Source organism: Lepisma saccharinum, chromosome 15 (assembly GCF_977018435.1).
Source record: "Lepisma saccharinum chromosome 15, izLepSacc3.1, whole genome shotgun sequence".
Taxonomy (NCBI): Eukaryota; Metazoa; Arthropoda; class Insecta; order Zygentoma; family Lepismatidae; genus Lepisma; species Lepisma saccharinum.
In genome coordinates, this window is record NC_139243.1 from 20416001 (window position 1) to 20442755 (window position 26755).

The window sequence follows — 26755 nt, forward strand, 5'->3', positions numbered from 1 at the left end:
TTATTTAAGATTTACTGCTTTGCTTGTTGGCAGTCCCTGTGGTGGGGTTTAATCATAAATTGCAAGAAAGCCAGTTGTTATGAGCTGAATCCTGAGTAAGGCATAAATGCATATTTGTCCCATCATGTATTTCATCATTAATCCTCATTGCCACAATTAAAGATGTAGAAATGTTACATAAAATTATTTTCCTGTAGTTTACGGTTATTACAAGCATAAGAAAACAGTTTTTCGTTGTGACATTTCAGGAGAACACACGTTCCCTTCATCAGATATAAATTCAGTATGGAGTTTTCTTTTTCACAAATGGAGTAAGCCACCATCTTTAAAATTTAATGTGACAGAAAACCTCAAGAGACTTTGTGAAAACAATGATGAATTTGAATTACCTGATGATATTTGGTATTCATAATTTTAAATAAAAAAATAATGTGATCAATTTTTTTTTTATCTGAAATAAAAATAAAACAGACTGCTTCTTTTCACAGTTAGTTTGCTATATTACAACAATGTAACATTGACAACATCCATTATATAATGGATTCTTTTTGTTTAAAAAATTGCTAACCATTGTTGTAACTGTATCTTTAGTCAAAATGAAAATAAATGTCTAATGAAGGGAGCGTGTGTTCTCCTGAAACGTCACAACGAAAAACTGTTTTCTTATGCTTGTAATAACCATAGGGAAATAATTCTACAGTGCAAGCAATGTGTACATACAAGAAAAACTATGTTACGTAAAGTAGTCAAAACAGAAATAACTTTATAATTCCAAGGTAGACACTTCTTAGGTTTTAAAACTAATAGGTTTGGAAAGTAAAGAAACACTGGAATAGGTTAATACCTGCGTTCATTGTGTAGCAACTCTGTCACGGTTAACTCAAGAGGTAGAAAAGCAATGTCAAATCACGCAACATGAAAGTTTGTAATATCCTGATTAGTTTACCCTTATTCATTGTATTATGTTCTTGCAGAACCCCATCAGTCTCATACCACAATAGCTGTTGTAGACTGCCATGCTGATGGAACATTTGTACTGAAAGCTCTGAAGCAGAAACTGTACGTTGACGGACTTTCCTACCTTCTTCAGGAGATATATGGTATTGAAAACAAGAATGCTGAGAATGGAAAGGTGAGATTCTAACGTAATCTCCGTAACTTCAAAATGTGTTCAAGTGATAATATGGTTTCTGTGAGTTATGTACTGAAATGCTTTCTGCTGTAATATTCATACATACTCTTATTATAACACTATTAAGCCTTGTTTCCATGATATAACAATTCAATATGCTGACCAAGGCAGTAATTTAATTTTATTATAAAACATAAACTAAACGTAACGTTTCAACCTTATAGCAAGGTCTTCTTCAGACTCTGCACCAAGTACAAATGTAACAAGATACAAAAACAGGACGATTTATATACACAAACATGACAAGAAATCACTCATATTTACTGGTGCAAGTGCGTATAGGAGGCGCCATTTTTAAATTGAAAAAATTCTGTTTTGAAGCTCACTTGATTAGTGTTGCACTCTTGAGGTCGTTTTGTAAATAACAGTTGATACTTCATGTAAATTTGAGCTGTATACAGTCTGTCCTACATACTCTTACAGTAAAGAAACTAAGGTTCTAAGATATTATTTATGAGATGAATGCACCTACATGGACATGTCCTGGTTCCTATGGGTATATACCAAGGTGTCTGATACACACTTTATCTCTTTCATTCTTAGGGAATCATCTATGTACCCCAACAACTTTATTATATTCATTACATAAGTACACTGCAGTGTATACGGGTAATACAAATAAAAACCTTAATTTGTTTTTGTTTCTTATCTAGTAGATTTTTGTATGCAGCGTTGAACAAGGTTGTTGTATTTTAGCACATACCTAGTGCTGATCTACATCTATTTTCAAGAATAAGTCTTTGGGGTCCACGTGCAGTCACTTATGAGCCACTGCAAAGACCTTTCCACCCATCTGCCTGCAAACTGAAGCCATTCTTGAACGTTCTCCTCCATTTGTAAACTTGCTGGTGTGGTAAACATACACAGATATTGAATTTTCATTTGCCGAGAAATTTCTGTAAGTTTTAGGTTGACAGAGGGCAAGAAATCACTCATCTTTACTGGTGCAAGTGTGTATAGGAGGCGCCATCTTTAAATTGAAAAATAAATGCCGTTTTGAAGCTCACTTGATTAGTGTTGCAGCCTTGAGGTCGTTTTGTAAATAACAGTTGGTACCTCATGTCCCTACTACTTTTATTGGACTTTTAAGGTTTTTATTTAACTCTTGTAATAATATCCTCTGTAGATTAGTAGATAAAAATCTATGAGAGAATCTGTTAGACGAAGAAGGAAAATATAAAGTGTAACAAGATATTTTTCTTTTCAGAACACTGCCGATGACGATTCAGAAGACAATGGCTCTGAGTGTGTGATTTGCATGTGTGATGTGCGCGACACGTTAATTTTACCATGCCGGCATTTGTGTTTGTGCAACTCATGTGCAGATTCTCTACGGTATCAGGTAACTAATTGTCTAACTATAGCAAGTGGTTTTAAAATACTTACATATCCTAAAAATATATGCAGTCAACTCTGCCTATAATGCACCCTTGCGGATTCAGATAATCAGGTCCTGATGATTAACAAAACAATAAGTTAATATAAATATAAAATCAACACAAGAAGTTACTTAACAAAGTTACTAATAAATGCCTACATTGAAAAATAAAACATAAAAATCAACAAGAAAATAATTAATATTAAAATTACTACTACCGATGTTCACTAAAACCAAAATACCTTTCCTTAACCTCAGTTGACGTTAGTAGCGACAGAGGAAATTAAAGACCTAACGCAGTAGTAGTTTTATTGACACAGGATGTATTAAGCAAGGTATCAAGTGCTTCATCACCGCCATGAGTCACAATCCCACCCCTTGCCCCTGCCCTCAGCCTTCTCCTTCCCCACCCTGCATGCTACCAAAACCAAATAAGTAATCAATGTTCTCAAACATTCAAGTTAATATAAGGTTTGTTTTGAAGTACTGTATTGTAGATATGGATCCCACTTTAAACTGTAGGTCCAGTCCCGATTAGCCTTACTGTGCATAAAGTGTACTTAAAACAACAAATCTATCCAATCCAATATATTGTAGATATGATGCAACAATTTTAGTTTTTCGAGCGCATTTAATTTTGTAGGTTCACTAAAGCACAAGTTAGGGTTCGTTATGAACAAAATTTGTAATAGAAACATGTAAGCAATTTACTAACTCTATCTTAGGTTGGATATTTCCCCTTGTCCCCGCATAAACTGCCTCTGGGACTCATCCAGCCTTAATTCAATGGGTATCGGGAGAGGGAGTGGGGATAAAAGTGGCCAGAGTGTGTTGCTGATCACATCACCTCCAAACTAGCCAAGATCAAGTTTATGTGGGGCCCTACCCCCACATGCCCTAAATGTGTCTCCATGGCACAATTCTATATGCGTGGGGAACTTTACCTACTCTTAACAGTAAGTCTCGTGGATATAGTTAGTAATTTGCTTGTGTATATTTATTATACTACCATGTATTTTATTTGCCGAGCATGAAAATGTGGAATGTATGTGGAGCTGGACCAGGCGCGGTTGGCCCTATAGCACACAGGATCAGTGAACCCCCACTTATAATATACAGCATTTACCTCGAGAATGGACAATAAACAATGTCTTTAACTTTTGACAATTTTTCTTTAAAATTTCTACACAAGATGTCATGTATTTGTGTCCATAACACGGCAAATTCTTTTGCTGAGAAAGAGAAACCGCGAGTCGGCCACGTTCGTGCAGACTCTCAGCTGAACCCTCACAGGAGAGCTTCTGTCATAGTGAAGGTTCGGGCGGCAGGCAGAAGCTCAGGATAGCTATATGGGCAAATTACATGGAAGAGGATTCTGAGGAACCTCGAACTCCGACCAACAGTCATGCACAGTTCTTGCTCTCTCAGAAGCCACAGCAGAAGCCGGAGGGCACCATCCTCGCTGCCAGTGAGACCCAGCTGGTTCCTCCCTTCCAGTGTTGCCCTGTGAGGTTTAAGTTTGGAGCACATTCGTTACATATTCAATCTTCTCTGTTGAATACTTTCTGTGCTGAACTTCTTGGCATAAATGCAAAATTGTCGGAGAGAAGGATGAGTAGAAATGAATGAAAGCTGGAATTGGATACGGTGAATTAAAATAAAAGAAATACCTTACTAAAATAACTCGTGCATGCATCCAGACTTTTTCCTTAAAGATGGAAACACTTCGGATATGTGAAAGTAAAAGAATGGCACGATCTTAGACAAGAAAGGAAGACGTGACAAACCCTGTCGGTGTCAATATTTCAAGTTTGTAAGTTTTCGAAGTGCTTGGATAGTTGTTGGAAAGTATTGATGCTACAAAGGATGGACTATATTACGCCATTTGATGCAGTGTAGGTGTTGCTGTCTGCACAGGTAAGAAATGGCTGCTAAAATGCATGCAATTAACGGAAACAAACTTTCTTGTATGTTGAAAGAAAATAAGAGATTATGCGTGTGCTGGTTGACCAACTCCAAATTTGAAAAAAAAGAAGATAAAAAAAAGCTGTAGGTTTCATGGGTCTCAGGTTTCTGGTACGCACATGCCATTGGTTGCCATTTCCCTTTAATAATTGTAGGACCATTGTGATTATTCATTTTATAATTGCAGGCATGGACTTCCAAATGGAAAAAGGGGTCACACCCGCCTGGAAGATGAATGTCGACGTAAAACTATTTATTATCCGCATCTAATTTCATTTCCGTCACAGTAATTTATGATAATTATTATGAAACTCTGCTATGAAACCTCATTCTATGAAAAAAAATCTGTATCAATCTTTTAAGCCCCACCCCGATCCCTTTGTTTCGCGAAGAAAGTGTTTGTGGAAACTGAATATGTGTCATATGACTTCGGTGAACCCCCAGGAAAATAATGCACGAGCCGCGCCTGGGTCGGACTAGTGATTTAGGTTCGCTACAACCAAGTTCACTACATCCAGAGTTGACTGTATAATGTGACAAAGATATGTGTAGACATTTTCATCATATAATGTATATATTTTTTTACTATAATTTAACTCATATTAAAATGCTTTGTTTTGGGCTATTTATTTCCCATGTAATTCTACTTTTTTCTCTCCCTCCACAAGGCAAATAACTGTCCGATATGTAGAAGTCCTTTTAGAGCATTGCTGCAAATCCGAGCACTCCAAAGGTCCTCTGGAGCATTAGGCTTACCAACTGCTGCAGCATTACCAACAGAGGTAAAGAAAAGAAAACATATTTTAATGTCTGTCTTTCTCTTGATAACTGCAGTTTCAAAATCTTAGGTAGTCAGCATTATATTTTATTATTTATAAGTTTTTTACAACAATTTTTACAAGTCTGTATTTCATTACAAGTTGGTATTTCAGGTAAGGAAAATATATGAGGCATCTGTAGCTTCTTGCCTTGAAAATCTCCTTTCTCTTTGGTTTTATGTTTAATGAGTATATTAAAATTTTCTTGAATTCCTTATTGGTTTTGTGCATGTTTAGTCTAATGAAAAGAAACTATGTTGGTGAATAATTCTAATATAACTGATACTTATCACAATTTTATGTACAATCTTGCAATGACAAGCTTTCCTTTTTATATTTATATGTTCCACCATAGTTCGTGCCAACCTCCGTGGTGGAGTGGTTAGCATATTGTGCTACAACGCAAGGGGTCCTGGGTTCGAATCCTGGTCTGTGTATGGGTGTTACTTGTGAGTGTCCCTTCATCAATTTCATATCATCACCACCAGGGCCCAGATTTTGATAACCTAAAAATCTTTTAAAAAATGACCTTTAAAATGACAACAAAAATCCTGTAAAATGACCTGAAATCTTTGAAAAATGACCCAAAAATTCATACGAAACTCAATCTGCTTATTGTAAATAGTATATATATTTATATTGTACAATTATTTTCCTGTAGTTTACGGTTATTACAAGCATAAGAAAACAGTTTTTCGTTGTGACATTTCAGGAGAACACACGCTCCCTTCATCAGACATTTATTTTCATTTTGACTAAAGATACAGTTATAACAATGGTTAGCAATTTTTTAAACAAAAAGAATCCGTTATATAATGGATGTTGTCAATGTTACATTGTTGTAATATAGCACACTAACTGTGAAAAAAAGCAGTCTGTTTTATTTTTATTTCAGGTAAAAAAAATTGATCACATTATTTTCTACAATGCAAGCAATGCATACATACAAGAAAAACTATTATTTATATTGTACACTTACTTTATGGATCCAATCAATAACATTGGGAAGAATTCACAAATATATGTCCTCACCAAATTCTGAGATTATCTGCTTCAAATGAGCAGCTTTAGATGGCTTTATCTTCGGCATTTTAAGTCCACTCGACACCTGAACTCACGAATAGAAGAAACAGAAGTCACACCCTCCCAACCACGAATATCGGACTAAGATGCAAATGTTCGTGCTGAGTGACCTTCAAAAATACAACGTTCAACTGCACCAACAGTTAAGCTGTCGCTTTCCTTTGATTCTCGAGCATGCGGTATTTATTGTTAATTTTCAAAATAAACTTTTTGGTTCATTCCGAAACAAACAATTTAGCAATTGCTTCTTCACCTTGGTGTGTTGTACGGACTGTGAATAAGAAACTCGACAATGTTCCATTTCACGATTTTCAGACAGGCTTTGTTGCGCTGGTAGTTAAACACAGAGCAAGTACTGCAAGATACATTCTGACAAAACAGAAATTGTTGAACTTCTTATGTTTCAACATGCAATGACACAATTTTTTAAAAAAATGATGGAAAATCTAAAAAAAATGACCTAAAAATGATGCAAAATTTTAAAAAATGACCTAAAAATAAAAAATTGTAAAAAAATGTCCCTAAAAAATTAAATTTCTTCAACCTGAGGAGGGTGTTCAGGATTTCTGTACTAGTTAGCAATGTCTACGTTGCACCAGTTAAAAGATGAAATGTCATCAAAATCTGGGCCCTGATCATCACTCATCCTCATTGTCGCATTTAGCCAAAAGTGGCCAGAAAATCAACACTAAATAACAAAAAAACAAATGAAATCCACCATAGTTCGTGTCAAATATTTTCATTTCGGATTAACTAAATATATTTTAACAGATATCTGATATTAAAATTAACACATTCCATGCAGACTTTGAATTGTTCATTCACCTCCTCGACCTATAAACGCCAGCTGGTATCTTTTTAAACCAGCAAAATGTGTCTCTTTCTCTTAATTTATCTGGAACAACATCTTGATATTTCATTCCTGTTTTCTGTTTTCATTTATAGGTTTATATAGGTGTGACATACGAGGGTCATCCACAAAAAGGAACATTTTGGTGTAAATCACAAACAACAAATGATGTGTGCAAAGAATACCTTACTCTACTTTTCCACACCAGTTTGTTGATACCATGATTGTACTCAGTTGCCACCAATGTATTCAACCATGTAGTGACAACGCCTTTTGAGTTCATCAGTCTTGGCAAAGTGTTTTCCAGAAAGAAGTGTTTCAATTTTAGGAACAAGTGGTAATCAAGTGGGTGCCAAATGTGGGATGAATGGTGGATGGTTGAATACAAGTACATCCCAACCAAAACGTTGCAGTTGGTGCCGAGATGCACCAGCTGTGTGAGGACGAGTGTTGTCGTAGACGAGAATGATGCCACCAAAAAACATGCCACCCTATTAAACTTGGTACGCCACTTTCTCACAGATGATGCTTTCATCACGATATTAACCATACACATCCGTTATTTGCGTACGATTTTCACTGGCATAAAATTTTCTTGCATTCAGAAACCTTATCACACTCCGCAGGATTCTCAATTTTGGCTCATATTCAGGGCTCACAGCTCAATACCATACACTTCTGAACCATTTTCCTGCTTGGCCCAAACTGGAGTGTGCTGTGTGCTACAGTCGAATGTTCCTTCTTTCCGGAAATCACTTTGCCAAGACTGATGAATTCAGAGATGCTGTCACTACATCGTTGAGGACCTCCCCGATGGAGCAGTGGTAGCATCGTTGCCTTGTAATCAAGAGGTCCTGGGTTCGATGCCCGGTGGAGACACACAGTGGTTCGGATGCTGCTTTAATCTGTAGGTCCAGTCCCAATTACTGTGCATGGAGTGGACTTAAAACACCAATTCAATCAATCAATCAACTACATGGTTGAGTACATTGGTGACAACCGAGTACAATGATGATATCAAACTGGTTATGATAAGTGCTTGAATGGGTTTAGCGAATATGTGAAAAGTAGAGTAAGGTATGTAGTTTCTGTGCCATAATTTTTTTGCACACATCATTTGTTGTTTGTGTTTTACACCAAAATGAGTAAATTTTATACCAACATTGCCAACATTTTTTATATTGGTCCATCGGATGCTGCTTTAATCTGTAGGTCCAGTCCCAATTACTGTGCATGGAGTGGACTTAAAACACCAATTCAATCAATCAATCAACTACATGGTTGAGTACATTGGTGACAACCGAGTACAATGATGATATCAAACTGGTTATGATAAGTGCTTGAATGGGTTTAGCGAATATGTGAAAAGTAGAGTAAGGTATGTAGTTTCTGTGCCATAATTTTTTTGCACACATCATTTGTTGTTTGTGTTTTACACCAAAATGAGTAAATTTTATACCAACATTGCCAACATTTTTTATATTGGTCCATCTGCAATAAAAATCCAAACTCGAGGAATAATCTGTACAAACGGAGGAAAATATAGAGTACTGTATATGTAAAAAACAAAAGGAACATGTTTTCTACAGGGTAATATACATGCGAAAATTATGTTTCCTACAGAATAGTTCATATTTTCAGGGTTGCTGTGAAAATATTCCAGCTGGCTATGAAGCTGTGTCACTCATCGAGGCCCTGAATGGCCCCTACCAAGTGAGAACCTTGACAAGTGCCCCCCCTGTGGACATAATGGACCCTCCTGACCAAGAAGGGGCCGTGAGAGCCGCAGAAGTCCTTAACAGGTAATTTGGAAATTTATTCGCCATTTATATACTGGTTTTGACTTCACAATGTATGGTCATTTTTTGTGCTGAAATTTTGACATTACATAAAATTGTGTTGTTACACTTCAGCTATTGGCATTGGTAAATTTTGCATTGTTACATTTTGCTTATTATTTACAATCGTAAACAGAACCCAAAACCAACCGTAAATGGTGATTGTCCAGGTTTCATATTCGTTTTGTCTACGCCAATCTGCGCAGTTCGTTCTACAGGTCAGCATCAAAGTTGACGACTGTTTCAATGACTGGGGGGGTGTTATTGCATGGCGCCATTTGTCAGTTCCACGGAGTTTATTATCTGCTGCAAAAACGCTTTAAGCTCTTGAATGATGAGATCTTGAAATTGACGAGATTTCAGTCTTATGACTGTTTGGAACTTCTACCAATGACTGTGAAGCCAGTACAAGGCCACTACTCTTGCGAAGCTAAAAGATTTGAAACAAGTACGTTTTGCTTACTCTTATCCTTATGATATTATGGAGCATGTGAATTCAGTTTTTCAAAGACAAATTCCTATTTGTCCTAATTGTTATCTTCATGGATATGATATTCGACATATATTATCTTATATATATTGACTTAACAAACTTACCTTTACCGGCTATACTTCTATGGTGTATGTATTCTGTGTCTGGTGTTTTTATGCTAACTTCAGCTGCCGCAGATGTTACAAAAGAGGTAAGAAACTTATATCTTTTATGGGTAGATATATATGTTCTACTCAGAATGCATTAGTTATCATGAACGGTGCAGAGTTTTGAAATTATTAAATTGCTTTGAAAGAATGTGTTTTATATTTATATCGTAGCCCTTTGCCCTTACGGATTCCTTGTCAAATTCCGGTTTGCAATGAGTAAGCCATGTTTTGTGTTTTTTCTTTTCTTTGGAATTTAGTTCTTGGATGTGCACACTGACGGATAAAATCCTTTTTCTTGCAATGAAGTGGAATTATTATTTATTTTACTTCTAACTCCTCTAATGTTGATGTATATTTCTGTGTTTATTGACTCTTTGTGTGATGTTCTTCAAGTGTAACTCTCCACTTTCTAACATTTCATGCTCCTTCCAGCAGCGGTTTCAAGCTCTTTTCTATCTCTGGTAATATGTAACACATTTTACTACGGGACGTGGGTACAGTGGTGAATAGCCAACACTGTAAAAGATTACGTAATGAGTCATGTGCCTGAACCTAAATATGTATGTTGTGATTTTTAGGTAGTTCTTTCTACTAGAAGTATAATATTCATATATCAAAACAATATCTGATTTTTGGGGTTTTAAAACTAATTTGATACTGAATATATGCTAACGATACTATGCAACCGCATCGCAATATTTTTAAAAGTATAGATATGTGATTACTAAAACCGGAAGTTGTGGCTTGTTGTGTTGTTCTTTGTGATATTTGCTAAAACTCCTAGCCTATTTTGCAAGCGCTGTTACTATGCACGAAATTTCAGTGTTTCAGTACTAGATGATTTCCACGAAACCTCTTTCCCTTATCCATTCCACCCCTATTTTGCCACTGGACTCGCCCAGTCAGCGCATGCACACTTGTGTCTATAGTTGCGACTAAGCCACACGGACAGTATCAGCAAGTTCAAATTAGTTGTGATTTTTTATTGGATTACAAATACCTGCATGTTAGAATGTGTATTTTTACCTCACTAAATATTAATGATATGATTGGATTTACTGTGAGACCCAATAAATCAATGTTTTGAGAGAATTGAGGGGGTGCAGAATCTCAAGAAGAATTCTTGAACGGTTATTTATATCAAGTCATGGGCCTATTTTGTGAAAATGGTCCGTCTCTTAACTTGAAATCCATGCGAAAGGTATTCCTTCCAGTACAGTACAGAGCGGTGAAATTTATTCAGGGATATCTTGCTATTGTTGCTCATTATTGCATCTAACAATAAGTGAATGAAGTTAGAAGAGATTTCCATGGTTATTGTACAGTTCAGGCCACTAACATCATATCATTTGTAAGTGTATTTACATAGTAGAGATAGATGTTATACTTTGGTGGGAGGGGTGTAGTGTGTACAGTCATTGGCACTCTCAGGAATTTGTTTGGGGGGGGCTTATAATTCTTAAGTAAAATGTATTGATGTCATTTTTACACTCAATTATAACATGTTTTAAAGGAGAGCGAAAGGAAGAGATATGAGTGAAGGCGTAGAAAATGAGAGAATGAAATAGTATTTAAGAAGCCAAACTCACACAGAAAGAGAGATAAGAGAGAGAGAGAGAGATTATATAGAGAGATAGAAATTAATACTGGCCAGGAGAACGACACAAATATTGAAAAAAAAAGAGGCATTTTATTTTCATGTACCTTACTCTGTGTATTTTTCTAACGTTGGAAGCAGCCCCGGCGCCCACCCAGCGTCGAATAACATGGGTACCTGGGGGAAACCCTGGGGGGTAAAGGCGGTCAGGGGCGTGATGCTGATCACCACCCCCACTCACGACCGGATCAAGAAAGTGTGGGGCGTTACCCCCACACCCCCTATACGCCTTCATGGTGTGGTGCTAAGCACAGGGGAGCACTTTACTTTACTTTTTTTTTTTTTTTTTTTTTTTTACTCTGTGTATTCACATTTCATCAAAGATGGGAACTCCTTCCAACTATTTGGGGATATTTTTGCATGGGATCTGTCTTTTGTCTGTTCAAAGGGGTTTGTTACCTACTGCAACAACGGTTTAAGCTTTTGAATGATAACTTTGTGTAAAAAAAAAGTTTCCAGGAACTATGGGTTGAAATGTCAACTTGGACTGAATCTCCGAGGTGACAAATTGTTGATGTAAAATTTTACAAGTCTTGTTGATAAAAAATATGCCATTTTTTATGTGATTCCCCACAAACTATAGTTCTATGACAAGTAGTTTGAAATTTTAACCTGTGTCAGTCCATCTCAACTAAAGGGTAGTGTATTGGTATTTGGTCATATGTACATATTTGGTTCCTCAATACTGGATGTAATGGTCAAAGTGGCAGACAACAGAATGTCATGGAGGATCATTTAGTGTTAGCAGAGACTTCATCTTGTCTGGCAGGTCAGCTTTTATACCATGAAGGCAAATTGGGAGGTACACTGATGTTACAAGACACACATGGCACATGGCACTTGAGGATTTCACCATTCAAATGCCGGCTTGTGTAACGTGCCATGCCACTATGGTGTGATTGATTGATTTGGTGTTTTAAGTCCACTTTATGCACAGTAAGGCTAATCCAAACCACTATTTACCTCCACCGGGTATCGAACCCAGGACCCCTTGATTACAAGGCAAGAAAGCTACAACTGTGGCATCACACTATGGTGTGAAGCATTGCTTTTGGTAAGTTTGTGGTTCCCATGTATCATTGCCTGTACAGAAACTAGAAGCAACACTGCACGTTCCTCTCCATTTTGCATCCCCAGCATTGTATTATGAAACTGTAAAATTGTTCATGTAATTATGTTTTTACTTTTGTGACAAGTAGGAAATATTTCTTTGTTACTGTTATACGAGGTCTGTTCAAAAAGAACCCAAACTCTTTTTGTAAAGTGTATACATAAATTTGTTGAAGAGAACTGACATTGGTGGTGCCTAGTTGTGCCCAGTTTCAAAGCTGTTGCTAACCGCAGTAATGTTGATTTGCAGACACGTTGAGTCCCCGTGGCGATTTTCAGTTACCCTGCCATGAAGAAACTGGAAGAGCAGCGAGTATGTGTGTGAAATTACAGAAAACTTTCAAAGAGGCGTACAACATGTTACGTGAAGCCTGTGGTGAGGAATGTCTCGGTCAAACACTGTGCTACAAGTGATAGACGTTTCAGATCAGGTCGAACCTCCATCGAGGACAACAAATGAGTAGATTCCATTTAAATTGATGTTGATTGTGATCTTCGATTGGCAGGGGATGATCGCCCATTCGGAGTTTACATTCTCGCATGGTTCCACAGTGAATGCAGCTTTCTACGTTAACGTCATGCAACAGCTTAACGTCTGCCACAGATGTGGCAGAACAAGTCCTGGATGGTTCATCACGATAATGCACATGCTCATTCCTCACTCGTTCGGGACTTTTTGGCAAATCACCTGACACATGTTGTCTGACAACCAGTCTACTCCCTTGATTTGGCACTAGCAGACTTTTTCTTCTTCCCCAAGTTGAAAGCAACCCTCAAAGGTCACATATTCCAGACAATAGAGGAGATCAAAGAGAATTCTCTACTGGACCTACAGGCCATTCCGAAACTAGAGTTCAAGCAGGCATTCCAGGACTGGAAGAACGCTGTGAGCAATATGTGCACAGTGGAGGGGAGTATTTTGAAGGGGACAGGTACAAATTGCTGGTAAATATTACAATTTTCTCAATTTTGTAAAAATTCAGTTTCTTTTTGAACAGCCCTTGTACAAATATTACTTCTCTTTGAAGGTCAACCCTTGAGAGATCTCAAAGTCAGCTGGTGCGGGGAGGTACAAATGTGGAAGAGCCAGAGCATCCAGACAGCCCCAAGGAAATAAAGGGCGTTGGAAATTGCACAACACCAGAGGTTAGAAATGTCTCTTGTACAGTATAGAATATTTTCCTTTTAGTTTCTCAAATAGCACAATATTCATTTGTTCTTTTTAATTTTTGAAATATGAGTACATTGAATAATGTTGTTCTTGTTTCTTAGTTTTAATTGAAATACGTCATCACTTGGGCTGAGTCATCTCCACTTTGAACAGATACCTGCACCAATTGCAAGGGAACGTACACACTGCTCAATGCATTAATTAGTGTATATGACTAGGTGAGTGCAGTGCGTTTAGCCTATTGCAAAGGAGATGCATATTTAGTATAACGAGCTGATAATTATGTATTCATATTGGCTTATTCTAGTGGTGAGATAAGGTAGAAAAGGTAAGGTGAGTTCCCCATGCATATAGCACAGTGCCGTGCAAGCACATTTAGGGAATGTATGTGTAGGGCCCCACACATTCTCGATCTCAGCCATTTTGGAGATGATGTGATCAGCATCATGCTCTGGCCACCTTAATCTCCCAGGGTTGCCCGCAGGTACCCATTGATTTAAGGCTGGGTAGCCCCAGAGCCATTTTATGTGGGGACAAGGCTAGAAAAATTCTGACCTTGGATCACCCCCATCCACCCCCACCCCAGGTTTCCCACGTGGCAGACAGATGTCCTGCTGAATAGACCACCATGGCTCTTTATATGACAGATCATAAGTTGTAGAGTTGTAAAACATTGTATAAAAATTAATTTTATACGAGTTCAATCACACTACAAATTATAACTTTCTAAGCAATATGAGAAAGCCATATTGGCGATCACGTTGTATAAAAGAGAGCAAGGGCCGGGTATAGATATTCTGTGGCGTGTTCTGATGGAAGCTGTGCTTGTAAGGAGTTCGATGCATGTTTTGCATGTGAAACCAAATTAAAACTTGAAATCTCTAAGATAGACTTGTTTTTAAAGAATTTGATGACAACGTAATATGTTTAAGGTCTGAAAGGTAAAAATCCTAGGAATCCAGCGGCAAGCAGTGCTACGAGAATTGGTAGGCGCTCACATTGATGCCAGTGGTTTCAGAATATATTAGTTGGATTTATTTACTGGTACTAGCTAATACTTCCCTGGCACTTTGCTCTTTCGCAGGATCTGCAAAAATGCTATGCAAAACTTTCGTGCAGTCCAATTATGATGGAAATTATTTGAAAAAATTGAATTTCCACTTGTGCACCAATATTGTATGGACATTTTTTTTTTTTTATTAGGATTGGGATTTTTGTACGAATTCAACAGTGCACGATAATCAAAAATCTATCTCTACTTATAAGCTGATGGAAAAACTCAAGAACAAAGAATCACTTTTGCTATAGTCCTAAATATGAGGCATCGTAATTGTCTGAGTATGGAGCATTAGACCTTATGAATAATTTCAGTTCTTGCACAGTCAAGTCCACATTGAGATATGTGACACATTCCTCATGACTAGGGGCATGCATATTTCATTTTTGACAAAGACACAAAAATGTGAAATAACACATTCTAAGATTGATTTTTAATATTTCTGAAAGGTGAGAGGTGCATTTTCGTACCCTGTTTTGTCACGAAATGATGTGAAATGAACTGCAAAATACGAAATAGACTCTTATACACTAAATTTAGAATTTATTTACCGACGTCACACTTACTGAAGTTTGAATTATCCTGTGAGTTATACAATTCACGGAAAATTGATTAATTCTGCTGTAAATATTTGAGAAGCAAGAATGGACCCCTTTTGAACCCGAAATTGACTCTATTTTTGTACCGAAATTTTGCTTTCTTATTTACCAAAAATATGTGCCTCTACTCATGATGGAAATATCTCTTTGTCACATTGACTTTCCTCTTGAACATTTTCTTCCAGAAATACATCATGAAGCAATAACTGAAAATAATCATATGGGGTATTGTTTCCTTGCAGAAGAACAGGAAGTATGTTTTTTTTTTTTTTAGTGAATGCTCACGAGACTGCTTTGCTGGAACTGACTGCAGCGACTGAAGATCCCAACTCGGTAGCAACACCAAACAAACTTCACTATCATTATGAGGCACTTCAATTTCATCACTCAAAGGCAATGATACATCACTCGAACCTACAGATATTTTGTGTCATATTCTCAATGTCAATGTTTTTACCTTTAGATGAGCTAGCATGTTAGGTTGCGTTACTTTTTCATCATGGTGAGCAGGAAAGTAGCGGCAATTTCAAATGGAAGTTTCCAACAACGTAAACTCTACCATTAGACAAAGACTCAGAGCAGCAGCTGCAAAATTAGAATGCTGGTTACTTGTCAAATTAAACTTGACCTAAGCTGATCTCTGTGGCAGAGTTGTTAGTACAGCATGTTGCAGTGCCAGGGGTCCCGGGTTGGAACCCTGACCTGGGCTTGGGTTTTGCAAGTGCCCCTTTATCATTTCATCACTCATCCTCGTCTTTGTAATTAGCCAAAAGTGGCAGAAAAGCAAAGTAAAATAAATCAACACACTTGACATAAAGGCTCATGAAACACCATTTGGCATCCACCACATATAGAAAAACTTCAAGCACCAATCATCACTATTATCAGCTAATGTGTTAGTTAATTAATGGAGCTTTCTACGTGGAATGAATCTACAACATAAAGTATTATAGCATATCTCAAAGGAGAAGGCTTCAAAATGCAAATAACCCAGTGTGAATATCTGTTATGGTTTTCAAGTTATCGATGAAGCTTAGGGTTCTGCATCATTTAAAGCACTCTGTATTGGTAGAATTTGCTTATTAATAACTTTTATATCATCAGTGTTGGCTAAAATTCATATTGGCCTTACCTATGATACATTATTCTTTTTTTAAAGAGTTTATTATTAAAATATTGAATCGGTAAAGTTACAAGGGTCATTCTGAAAGTTTTGAGAATCGACAACAATAAGCCAACGCAACAAGCTGCTGGTGTTTCTATAGTTAGATTGGTATTTCACTAGCAAACTCTGCAAGTTATAACTTGCTCCAACAATGGACTGAGTCGGCATGATAGTTTACACAGCAGCAGTTGAGGTTTCGATTCGAGCAAGGATGGATCTGAAACGAGAGCATTTCCGTGCTATGATTTTTTATGACTTCAAACTTGGTTTAGGCAAGAGTGAGTGTCGTGAAAAATTGCACCGTGCATTTGGGGATCTTTGCCCTTCACAAGCCACCATCTATCGATGGTTTGCAGAATTTAAGAGATGAAGGGACTCCCTTGAAGATGAAGATTGTTCAGGGCAGCCTGCAACAGCCACAACAGATGAAAATGTGGCGAAAGTTGAACAAATGTTGAGAGGAGATCAACGACGTACATATGTGCAGATTCAAACAAGCCTAAATATTGAATCGGCAGCAGTTAGACAGATCCTGGATAAAAAACTTCATGTCAGGAAGATTTGCAGTCGCTGGATCCCCATCAACCTAACAAATGAGCAGAAAGGACATGAGAGGATTGGTGCCAGGAAATGTTGGACAAATTCAGTGGAGGAAGATCAAAACACATTTTTAACATCATAACAGGTGACGGAAGCTGGATATACCAATATGATCCTGAAACGAAGCTACAGTCATCAGTCTGGGTCTTCCCTGGGAAGGATCCTCCAACAAAAGTGAAGAGATCAAGAAGTGTTGGCAAAAAGATGATCTGTTCTTTTTTCTCTGCTAGTGGGCACATTGTGACAGTTCCACTTGAAGAATAAAAAACAGTCACTTCCAAATGGTACACGACAAAATGTCTGCCCAAAGTGTTTGATTCGTTGAGGAGGAACCATCCAAAGACAGGCCTGCGCGGAATCATGCTGCATCATGACAATGTCTCTGCTCACACCGCAAGGGAAACAACACATTTTCTGAACGAGTCACAAGTCAAAACATTACACCATCCCCCTTACAGCCCAGATCTGGCCCCATGTGATTTTTTTCTTTTTCCTAAAGTGAAAGAAAACATTTGTGGTCTTCGATTTGACTCACCTGAAGCTGCAGTGGCTGGATATGAACAGTGTCTTTGTAGCATGCCAACACATGGCGTTAAGCATTCAAAAAGTGGTTTGAACGGGTGACACATTGTATAGAGTGTGGTGGAGAGTACTTTGAGAAGATGTAATGGAAAAAAGATTTTTTTTTTCATTTTAAGGCTTACAGTCTCAAAACCTTCAGAGTGACCCATGTATTACGTATTTTACCAATAATTTCTGTCACTTTAATTTTTGTCATCCATAATTTTTTAATATTTGTGACTTACATGATTTTAGTTAATTTTATTTAATTGTAGATAATCTCTGTTTCACTGTCACTGGACTTTTCTTCATTCTCTCCTTTTAGTTCAGAATGTCTGTATTGTTGGCACAGGAGGAGGACAATCAGAAGGAACAACAGGCCATTCCTATCCCAACGAGGCGTCAAAGCCGTCCTCACAATAGAGACAAAAGTGCTTTGCTTCCTAGAGACACTGTCCGTGTGGTGAATGAAAAGGACACCTCAAATGCTGATGATGTAAGTTTGAAATCTTATTTGTCTGAGTTCTAGTTGAACGCTATTAGACTTTCTCCATCATCATCATCATTATTATTGTACGTGTAAAATGTACAGCAATGTTAATCATCTGTGTACTCTGATCATTGCATTTTGCCAGCCTCTGTGACTCATTGGATACCTTATCATGCTATGATGCCAGCAGTTATTGGTTTGATTGCTGGGTAAGGACACAATGTGTGTGTGTTTGTCCTGTCCTCATCATTGTGCTTAAAGTAGAGATTCACAAGGACTACGTTATGTAGCCAAAATAGGAGTAAATTGTTTCATTTTTTCATTCACATGCTGCCCACCTTCTAATATTTTCTCAGCATTTAGCATAACCATAGACAAATGCTAAACATTTTCAGGTTTTTTAACAGTCCATTATTTGTATAAGAAGATTGATTTGAAAACTTATATGGTTGGTTTGCATGGATTGATCTCTGTCAAAGGAAAAGAAGTTAGTGAAATTATTACTTGACAATAGAATAACTTGTACATGCAGCAATGTAACATAACATTTTCATTACATAACACATTAAGCCATATTATGAATGTGCATTAATATTTTATGGGACCAAGATTGTGCATTATGGTAATATATCCTTCAAAAAGGTTTATTCATACTTTTTATAATGTATAAACAGCATGATCCAATGTGAATACCATCGCTTCATGTGACAACAACAGTTGGGTAGGTGTCAGCCTCTGTGATGGAGTGATTAGAATATACCACTACAATGCGAGAGATCATGAGTTCTTGTGTGTGGAATCGTAATGTGTTGTGCAGTGTTCATTTTTAATTTTGTCGACTTTTGGACAATTCTTTAAGTAAGGACACTGTTTATTGAAATATGGTTCAGTGCAAAAATCGAAGTCGTGTTGTAACACTGCAATTATGTTTCAGACGCCAGACCAATCTGAACCAGAGCCTGATAGTGAGGCTGAGAAAATGTCTCCACTCCTTGATGCAGCCACATCAACAGACCCAAGTCCTGTGGCAGACCACATAGCAGGACTCATGATCCCTGACCCGCTGCTTGCAATTCCCAACATGGACGATGACGATGACTTGAAATCTGACTCTCTAGCAGATGATAAAGAAGAAGAAACATGCAATAGCATCAGGAGAAGCAGCAGCAAATCCCGGGGAAGCGTTCGAATGAGAAACGGAGAGGGCGATGGTCTTTCGAGAGACGTGACATCACCTCCTGGCGACGAGTCGGATTACTACACCCCGGAAGATCCAGGAACGACTATATTGAGTCCCCTACATGTTGATAAAGTAAGTCTTCTGTTGTCCATTAGGAACTATTTTTGGTCTTGCTAATTGCGTATGCTGTTATAGTAAACCTATTGTTGCATTGTACAAAGTAGGGATGTACATGTTCATCAGTACTCTATTGATACTGGCCAATACAGTCATAAATTAGTGTTTTGATTTGTCAGAAAAATAGCTGACAATTTTACTGATCCTATTTTTACATATTAGCCTGTAACGTAGTGGAATTATTTCTCTTGTAGTCTACGGTTGTTACACAATTTTTGTTGTGACATTTCAGGAGAACACGGACTTCCTTCCTTTTTAGTTTGATTAAAGATACAGTTATAACAATGGTTAAAGAATTTTAACAAGAAAGAATCAGTTATACAATGGATCTTGTCAATGTTAAAAAAATAACTTAGTGGATAATTATGCCATTTTCATTGTTTTTTTGTTTTTTTCGCTGGCCCCCGTGGCAGAGTGGTTAGCACATCACGCTACGATGCCAGGGGTCCCGGGTTCGAATCCTGGCATGGGCTTGGATGTTTGTGAGTGTCCATTAATCAGTTTCGTCATATCATCACAATTTAGCCAAAAGCAGCACAAGAAGTGAAGTAAAATAAAGCAATTCAATCAATCATTGATATTTTTGTGAACATTAGTGTATAATTCATGCACCCTGGCATTTCAGAGTAAATGTTCAAATACCTAGTTTATTTTTCTAAGCCAACGGGTTACAAGCATTAATTGTATATCAGATCAGTAAAGTATCAATTATTGGTAATGGTCTTTCCACACAGGCTACATACTGCAAGTAGATGTATGGCAAAATTTGTGCAATGTGTGCTAACTTCATTAGCCGTAGGCACAAAAATAAAAAGTATCTGAGGACTTGCTGAGTGATATAAAATGGCTGCGGCTACAGTTTTGTTTACACTAGTTTTTTTTTTATCTTAAGTAAGGAGAAAAACAACTAGCACACTTATAGATGTGCTATGACTATCTGCTGTGTGGCATCACTGCACTCCTGGTCTCAGCATATAGATAGGTGAGAATTATTTTCCTGTAATTTACGGTTATTACAAGCATAAGAAAACAGTTTTTCTTTGTGACGTTTCAAAACGTTTCCTGAAACGTCACAAAGAAAAACTGTTTTCTTATGCTTGTAATAACCGTAAATTACAGGAAAATAATTCTATAATGCAAGCAATGCGTACATACAAGAAAAACTATTAGATAGGTGAGGTTCATCCATTTTTCCTTGCAGTGCCATGAAGAATGAACAAAGCTAATTTTATTTAGAGTATTAATTTTCGGTAACTAATCACAGGTCTCTGTTGTAATTTGATTCTCTGGGCTTGGGGAAGGGGGAAGTATGTGGTACCTCCGAGGCGAACTGACAGTGGTCAGCGCAGTGGGTACCTCGTGCCACACAAAGGTACAGGATACGGCATCCCCATGCATTACCTGGGAACTGACATTGGCCAGCCGGTGCTCTGACCGAAGCAGATGTTAATTTTAGAGTCAGAGATGCTACAGCCGAGCATTAGCAGGTAAGTCTGTTTCCTGATGTCCACCTGTAAATATCAAGGGGTCACCAGGCATAGAATCCAGCATCCTACTAGTCATCCCAGAAAGAGGAGGAAAGGAATATTCACTCAGCAGCTTCCTTTCTCTCTCATCCATCACTTCAGCCTAGAAAGGTACACTGGGGCTGCCACTATCATGTAATCTACCCCATCGCTAGACTAAACCTAATTTTGGAACTGTCTTGTTTTTTTAATTCTTTTAATGATGTTTCATTCCAGTTTCCTAGAACTTTCCAAAGATAAAGATAGAAGACTGTGGCTAGTCTCTGTGCACTTCCCCAGTTCAAATCCCAGCCTGGACATGGGTATTCTTTGTGTCCTTCATCAATTGCATCATATCATCGCTCGTCCTCATCATTGCAATTACCCAAAAGTGGTAAAAAAGCAATACTCAATAACAAAAATCCAATCTATGTACACTAATCAGTTATTGCCTATTTATTTATAATCTATAAGTATGTATTGACTAGCAATGCATATATATATTCACCGATTAGCTTGGAAAAATTCTGGGAAACAGACAGACATCATTAAAAGACTTTTAAAAAGAAACTTTGAAAATAAGATTTATTGTATTATTTTGCATTATTCAACAGTGATTGGATTCTTTAATTTTTTGTAGTAGCATGGGTACTTCAGCATGCCACTTTACCTACGCTTTGTTACCATTAGCAGTTTACTGTTTGCTCCTTTTCCCTTCAGAAGTGAAGCATATACTCTGAGAAATGAAATGAATTTGAATATATTGTTGTAATGTGAGGCAGTTTTTCCTTCTCTCTCTCTCTCTCTCTCTCTCTCTCTCTCTCTCTCTCTCTCTCTCTCTCTCTCTCTCTCTCTCTCTCTCTCTCTCCCTCTCCCTCTCCCTCCCTCCCTCCCTCCCTCTCTCTCTCTCTCCCTCTCCCTCCCTCCCTCCCTCCCTCCTCTCCCTCCCTCTCTCCCCCCTTCCTCCATCCCTCCCCTATATTTTTTTTTTGTTATTTTGTTTGTGTATGTGAACATGCATACGAACACACCGAAACCCCAATTTTAAATTTTTCAGGGCTCATATTTTTTTTATAAAATATAAGAAAGCAGGAAAGCATAAGTGAGGGTTGAAACTCCAGTGTGGATAAGAAACAACTGCACATTCGAATTTGTGTGGCATATATTGTACCAGAAACTATCCTCATCAGGCTATGCTTTTTAGTTAATTTTAATTAGTCTACTTTTTGCACAGATAGTCTAATCGTAACTGTGCCTCCACCTTGACATCTTGATTACAAAGCAGTACATCATCAAAGACAAAAAGGCCCTGTGCCACCGTCCTCTCTGCCATCTTGTGGCTAACTGTCTGCCACTCTGCTGGCATGAACTATAAGGTGCTGGGGCGAACACAGCACCTCTGACAGCGACTGAAGGTTTTACCAAGGGTGAAACAACCTTCTGTATATATGTAATGCATGAAACAGATTTAATTGTTACTTTATCGGTATTGGCCAATATAGGTATGCTGATATTTTCACTGATCCAATATATCTATAAATAGATGCTAATTTAGTGCAAATTTCTGCCATTTTGTTATTACTTTCGTGAAACATGTACAGTAATTCATAATTGTGGGATTTATAACATAAATGTATAAATATGCAGTTTTTTACAGAGTAATCACCTGCAATCACAAACATTAATGATGGAGGTTAATGAACCAATCATATTCTTCAAGTAACATATGCAATTTTCTATTGGATCTGTAGAATATCTGTATCAGCCAAAATTTTGTATCTGTCCATCCCTCACTTCCTCTGTAATATCTTAGTACACATGTTAATGCAACACATTCTCTTCCATATCAAAAATGAATGAAATACAGGAATATAAGCATTGCGTTAAGAAGACAGGCAGGCATATTAGAAGAACTGTTTCATAAAACTCATAAAAATCTTTCATGTTTGGAGAATAGAAGATGCAGTTGTATAATAAATATTTGTAAACAAATTACTGACTAACTTTGAAAGGTTCTATTAATTTTGGTGGCCCTTGCACCATCCACTTGGAACTTGTTGCTTCACATCTGGGTTCCAAGTTCTCAAGTGCATGGTGGGAGGAGTCACTGAAAATAATAGAACGTTTAAAAGGAAGTCTCGCAAAGAAAGTTAGTAATTCGTTTACATGCTTTTATAAGAATATTGTACATATTCAAAACATTTCAAAATATATAAAAAAAGCATACACTTGGAAAAAAAGTAACTCTATTTGACACGTTTATGAGCATGTTGTTAAGATACTGGGTGTACACAAAGTGTTTTGACACATTTTAATTATTAATAAATCGGAAACTAATGAAGATACAAATGAACTTGTGGCAATGACAGATACTCAAAAAGTTTTATGTCTTGCATCAGTATGTGTGTTCATTTTGACGATAATCGATTATTTCACACGTTCGGGTCAGCATGTCTACATCCACAGCAGATATCGCGTTGTTTATTCTGGCTTTATTTTCATCACTTTTGTAAGGTTCGTCAACATTGTTCGTCGTGTTTTGAACGAACGCTTGCCTGGAAGATGAATTTGACGTGGTGGTCCAATTTCTTGGCCCTCGAGATCACCTGACAAAACCCTATTGAACTTTTTCCTTTGGGGATATGTGGCAGAAATGTTTGAGGAAAAAGTGATGAACTGAAAGCCAGAATAAACAACGCGGTAGCGACTGTGAATGTCGACACATACTGACCCGAACATGTGAAAAAAATCAATTATCGTCTTGACATTCTCGGTGCAACAAAAGAAGCACACATGGAAGGGTACTGATACAGGACATAACACTTTTTGAGTTTATCTATCTATCATTGCCACCAGTTAATTTGCATCTTTATTAGTTTCTGATTTATTAATAATTAAAATGTGTCAGACACTTTGTGTACACCCTGTATAATGAAAATGCATTTTAATAATAAGTTTTTCTATCTAATATAGGATCCATCCAGCAGTGCATTGTTGTTTTAATCAGCTAATTAAGGTAATGAGGACTCATTAAATTCTGCTTTTATGTCTGTTCCTCAAGGTGGATGATGGGTCACACTTTTCAAAATATCCTGAAATACAATATTGTCTATGTGTCATTTTGTTTCTAGGCAGACTACTTGCAACCTATCCTTGCACATAAACAAGGCAAAAATGACCAAGACATCTTGCCTAATATCAGTTGCTGACAGGAGGGGGTGAGCAGGCTTTGCTAAGCTTATTGTTCAACATGTCTTGTGTGTTTTCAAACTTTTTCTTTCTGTTTTTTTCTTTTTTATCCTTCCTTTGTGGTACACCAGAGATGCTGACATTTATTTCATCCCATTTTTCTGCTTTTCCACACTGTAGAGTGCTGCATCTTTTTGATGCAAGTTTTGCCTTGTACTTTTTCTTTCATCTGTGAAATCGTTTGTCAAGCAATGTCCTGCACATGCAATACCGGGTAACTATTTTGTTACTGTGTTTTATGGAAATTACAATGTTTTTGTGTGAATTATACAGGGTGTCTAGGTGATAAGTATTAAAAAATAGAAGATATATACCATTATATTGATTTAAGGTAAATATATCTTCAAGTGCAACTGCAGTATCTCAAATACGAGAAGATGTGGAAAAAGTGCATAGACTTACCTTACTGATAAATAGGTTTAAAGGAATATACAAGTCATTAAATCAAAAGATAACAGAAACATTTATCCTGGTTACAGAAAACATCAATATCAGTGGTAAGAATGCAGTGAACTCTTCATTTGCCATCTCCTTTTTCTTAAGGGCAGGAGGAACAGTTTCCAGATGCAAGGACCCTAAACTACTGCTCCTCTTCCGATATTTCCCCTCTGCAAGCTGGCGAAAAAGATATCTGTGTGTTGAATGGTTGTAGGAGGAGGAGAAAACTTAGCATTACGCTTTTCACAGTATTATTTTACTTGTTCTCTTGGGAATATCAAATTTCTGATGGTTTAGAAAAACATATGAATGGAAAGAGAACAGGCTCAAGATTTTATTTCCGTTTGGAAAACTCAAAATGTCCATTTGATTAGATGTAATTTGAATTTGAAGTTTCCTCTCCATGAGGAATATATGGGATCCTGTAAATACTTATTCATCATACAAGGGTCATCCAGCAAGTAAGTTCCATTGGCCAATTGATAAAACACAAAATGTAATGGAACAGAACACTTTATTGTACACTGAAATAGAGGCCTTGGACTATGTTTCAATATAATTACCATCCCTGTTGAGACATTTATCATAAGACATCATATTTTGTATCCCCATATCGATGAACGATGCCACCTTTGTTGATAACCAAGTGTAACAGCTTGTTTGACCCCATCATCATCCTGGAAGCTCTGGTCAGCAAGGAAAGCTTTCAGGTGCAAAGAAAAATGAAAATGAGATGGGTTATACGAGTTATACGAGGGCTGCACTATATAGGGATGAGGAAATATTTCACAGCCAAAGTCTGTAAGGAGTCGTTCGTTGCATTGCAGCCACCGTATGGGGACGATCATTGTGAATGAAAACAACACCATGGCTCAACATGCCACGTCGCTTGTTTGGTATTGTATGATGCTATTTTCGTGGAGTTTTGCAATAGAAGTTGGTATTGATGGTTTCGCCGCACCCCAAAAAGTCCACAAGCAATACACCTTGTCTGTCCCGGCACACCGTGCACAGGACCTTCCGATTGGTCAGAACTAATCTGGCTTTGGTCTTTCATGCCGAGGACGTGTGCTTCCACTCCATGGATTGTCGTTTTGTTTCTGGAGTCTCATGCAACACCTATGCCTCGTCCCCAGTCACGATGCGATTCCAAAAGTCATCACCCTCCTCACAGTACTGTGTCAAGAACAGTAATGCACTCCCCATTTTATTCTTTTTGTGGTATTCTGTAAGCGAGCGTGGGACCCAACGGGCACACAATTTCCAGAAGTTCAGTCTGTCCGACACAATTTCCCGACAGGGATGTGATATTCCAGAAACATTGATTTAGAGTGACCACAAGGAAAAGAACCTTCCGCGAAAAGTCCCCGTGCACCACCTCCTCCTTCCATTCAACTCGGGCCATATGGAAGCATGCTCCACTCTCCCCCCTCCCCTCCATGTGGGAATACGGTGCACAGGAGTCGCGGGTCTGCACAGGTTTTTTTTTTTTTTTTGCTTGTGGTTCTACTATAGCCCCTTGTGACTTTTTACATTCATGCTTTATTGTGAGTTTTACATTATGCTGATTTTACCACATGTAAGGCCATGTTCTCATTTTTTTTTTTTTTTTTTTAACCAGAGGCATCGCCTGAAGGGAGTTCATGGAGCACACGAACCCCCAACTGAAAACGGAAAATTTTCAATTTGTTTTCCTTTCTGCAGAATAAAATAGTACATTTCAATACACTTATTTTACAAAGCACCTATTTTCGTTAATAAAGTTATCACAATGCTTAAAATTTCCCAATTTTCCCCGACTGTTGACAAGAAAAGCTCACCAGGTTAGGCAGCGAGAGCCCAGGACACATCTGGCACAGTGTACTCGTTCTGCTGTATTCTTCCTATGCTCTATCTAGCTTGACTGAAGAAACCAAAAAAAGCAAGGGGGAAAACTGGGTATCGGAGCACGTGCCCTTCCGAAAGAACACTCAACAGATAGCAGCAACTGTTCGGAGAATACCTATAGCGGCCGAGGTACGAGGTATTTT

The 26755-nt window shown here is 37.7% G+C and overlaps 1 protein-coding gene across 3 annotated transcripts in view; it reads left to right on the plus strand.

Moving 5' to 3' along the window:
* Positions 1–26755, plus strand: part of Mrgn1 (Mahogunin ring finger 1) — a 60422-nt gene that overhangs the window by 20774 nt on the left and 12893 nt on the right. Inside the window, exons 5-12 of one of the 3 annotated variants that reach the window (XM_083136733.1) lie at positions 975–1132; positions 2400–2534; positions 5204–5317; positions 8928–9088; positions 13562–13679; positions 18012–18182; positions 19111–19488; positions 24012–24054. In XM_083136733.1, the coding sequence (XP_082992859.1) occupies positions 975–1132; positions 2400–2534; positions 5204–5317; positions 8928–9088; positions 13562–13679; positions 18012–18182; positions 19111–19488; positions 24012–24041 (1265 nt within the window). In that variant the 3' untranslated portion in view covers positions 24042–24054. Of the gene's footprint in view, positions 1–974; positions 1133–2399; positions 2535–5203; positions 5318–8927; positions 9089–13561; positions 13680–18011; positions 18183–19110; positions 19489–24011; positions 24055–24169; positions 24257–26755 lie in introns of all 3 variants that reach the window. The other 2 variants (XM_083136731.1, XM_083136730.1) reach the window with 2 other exon arrangements.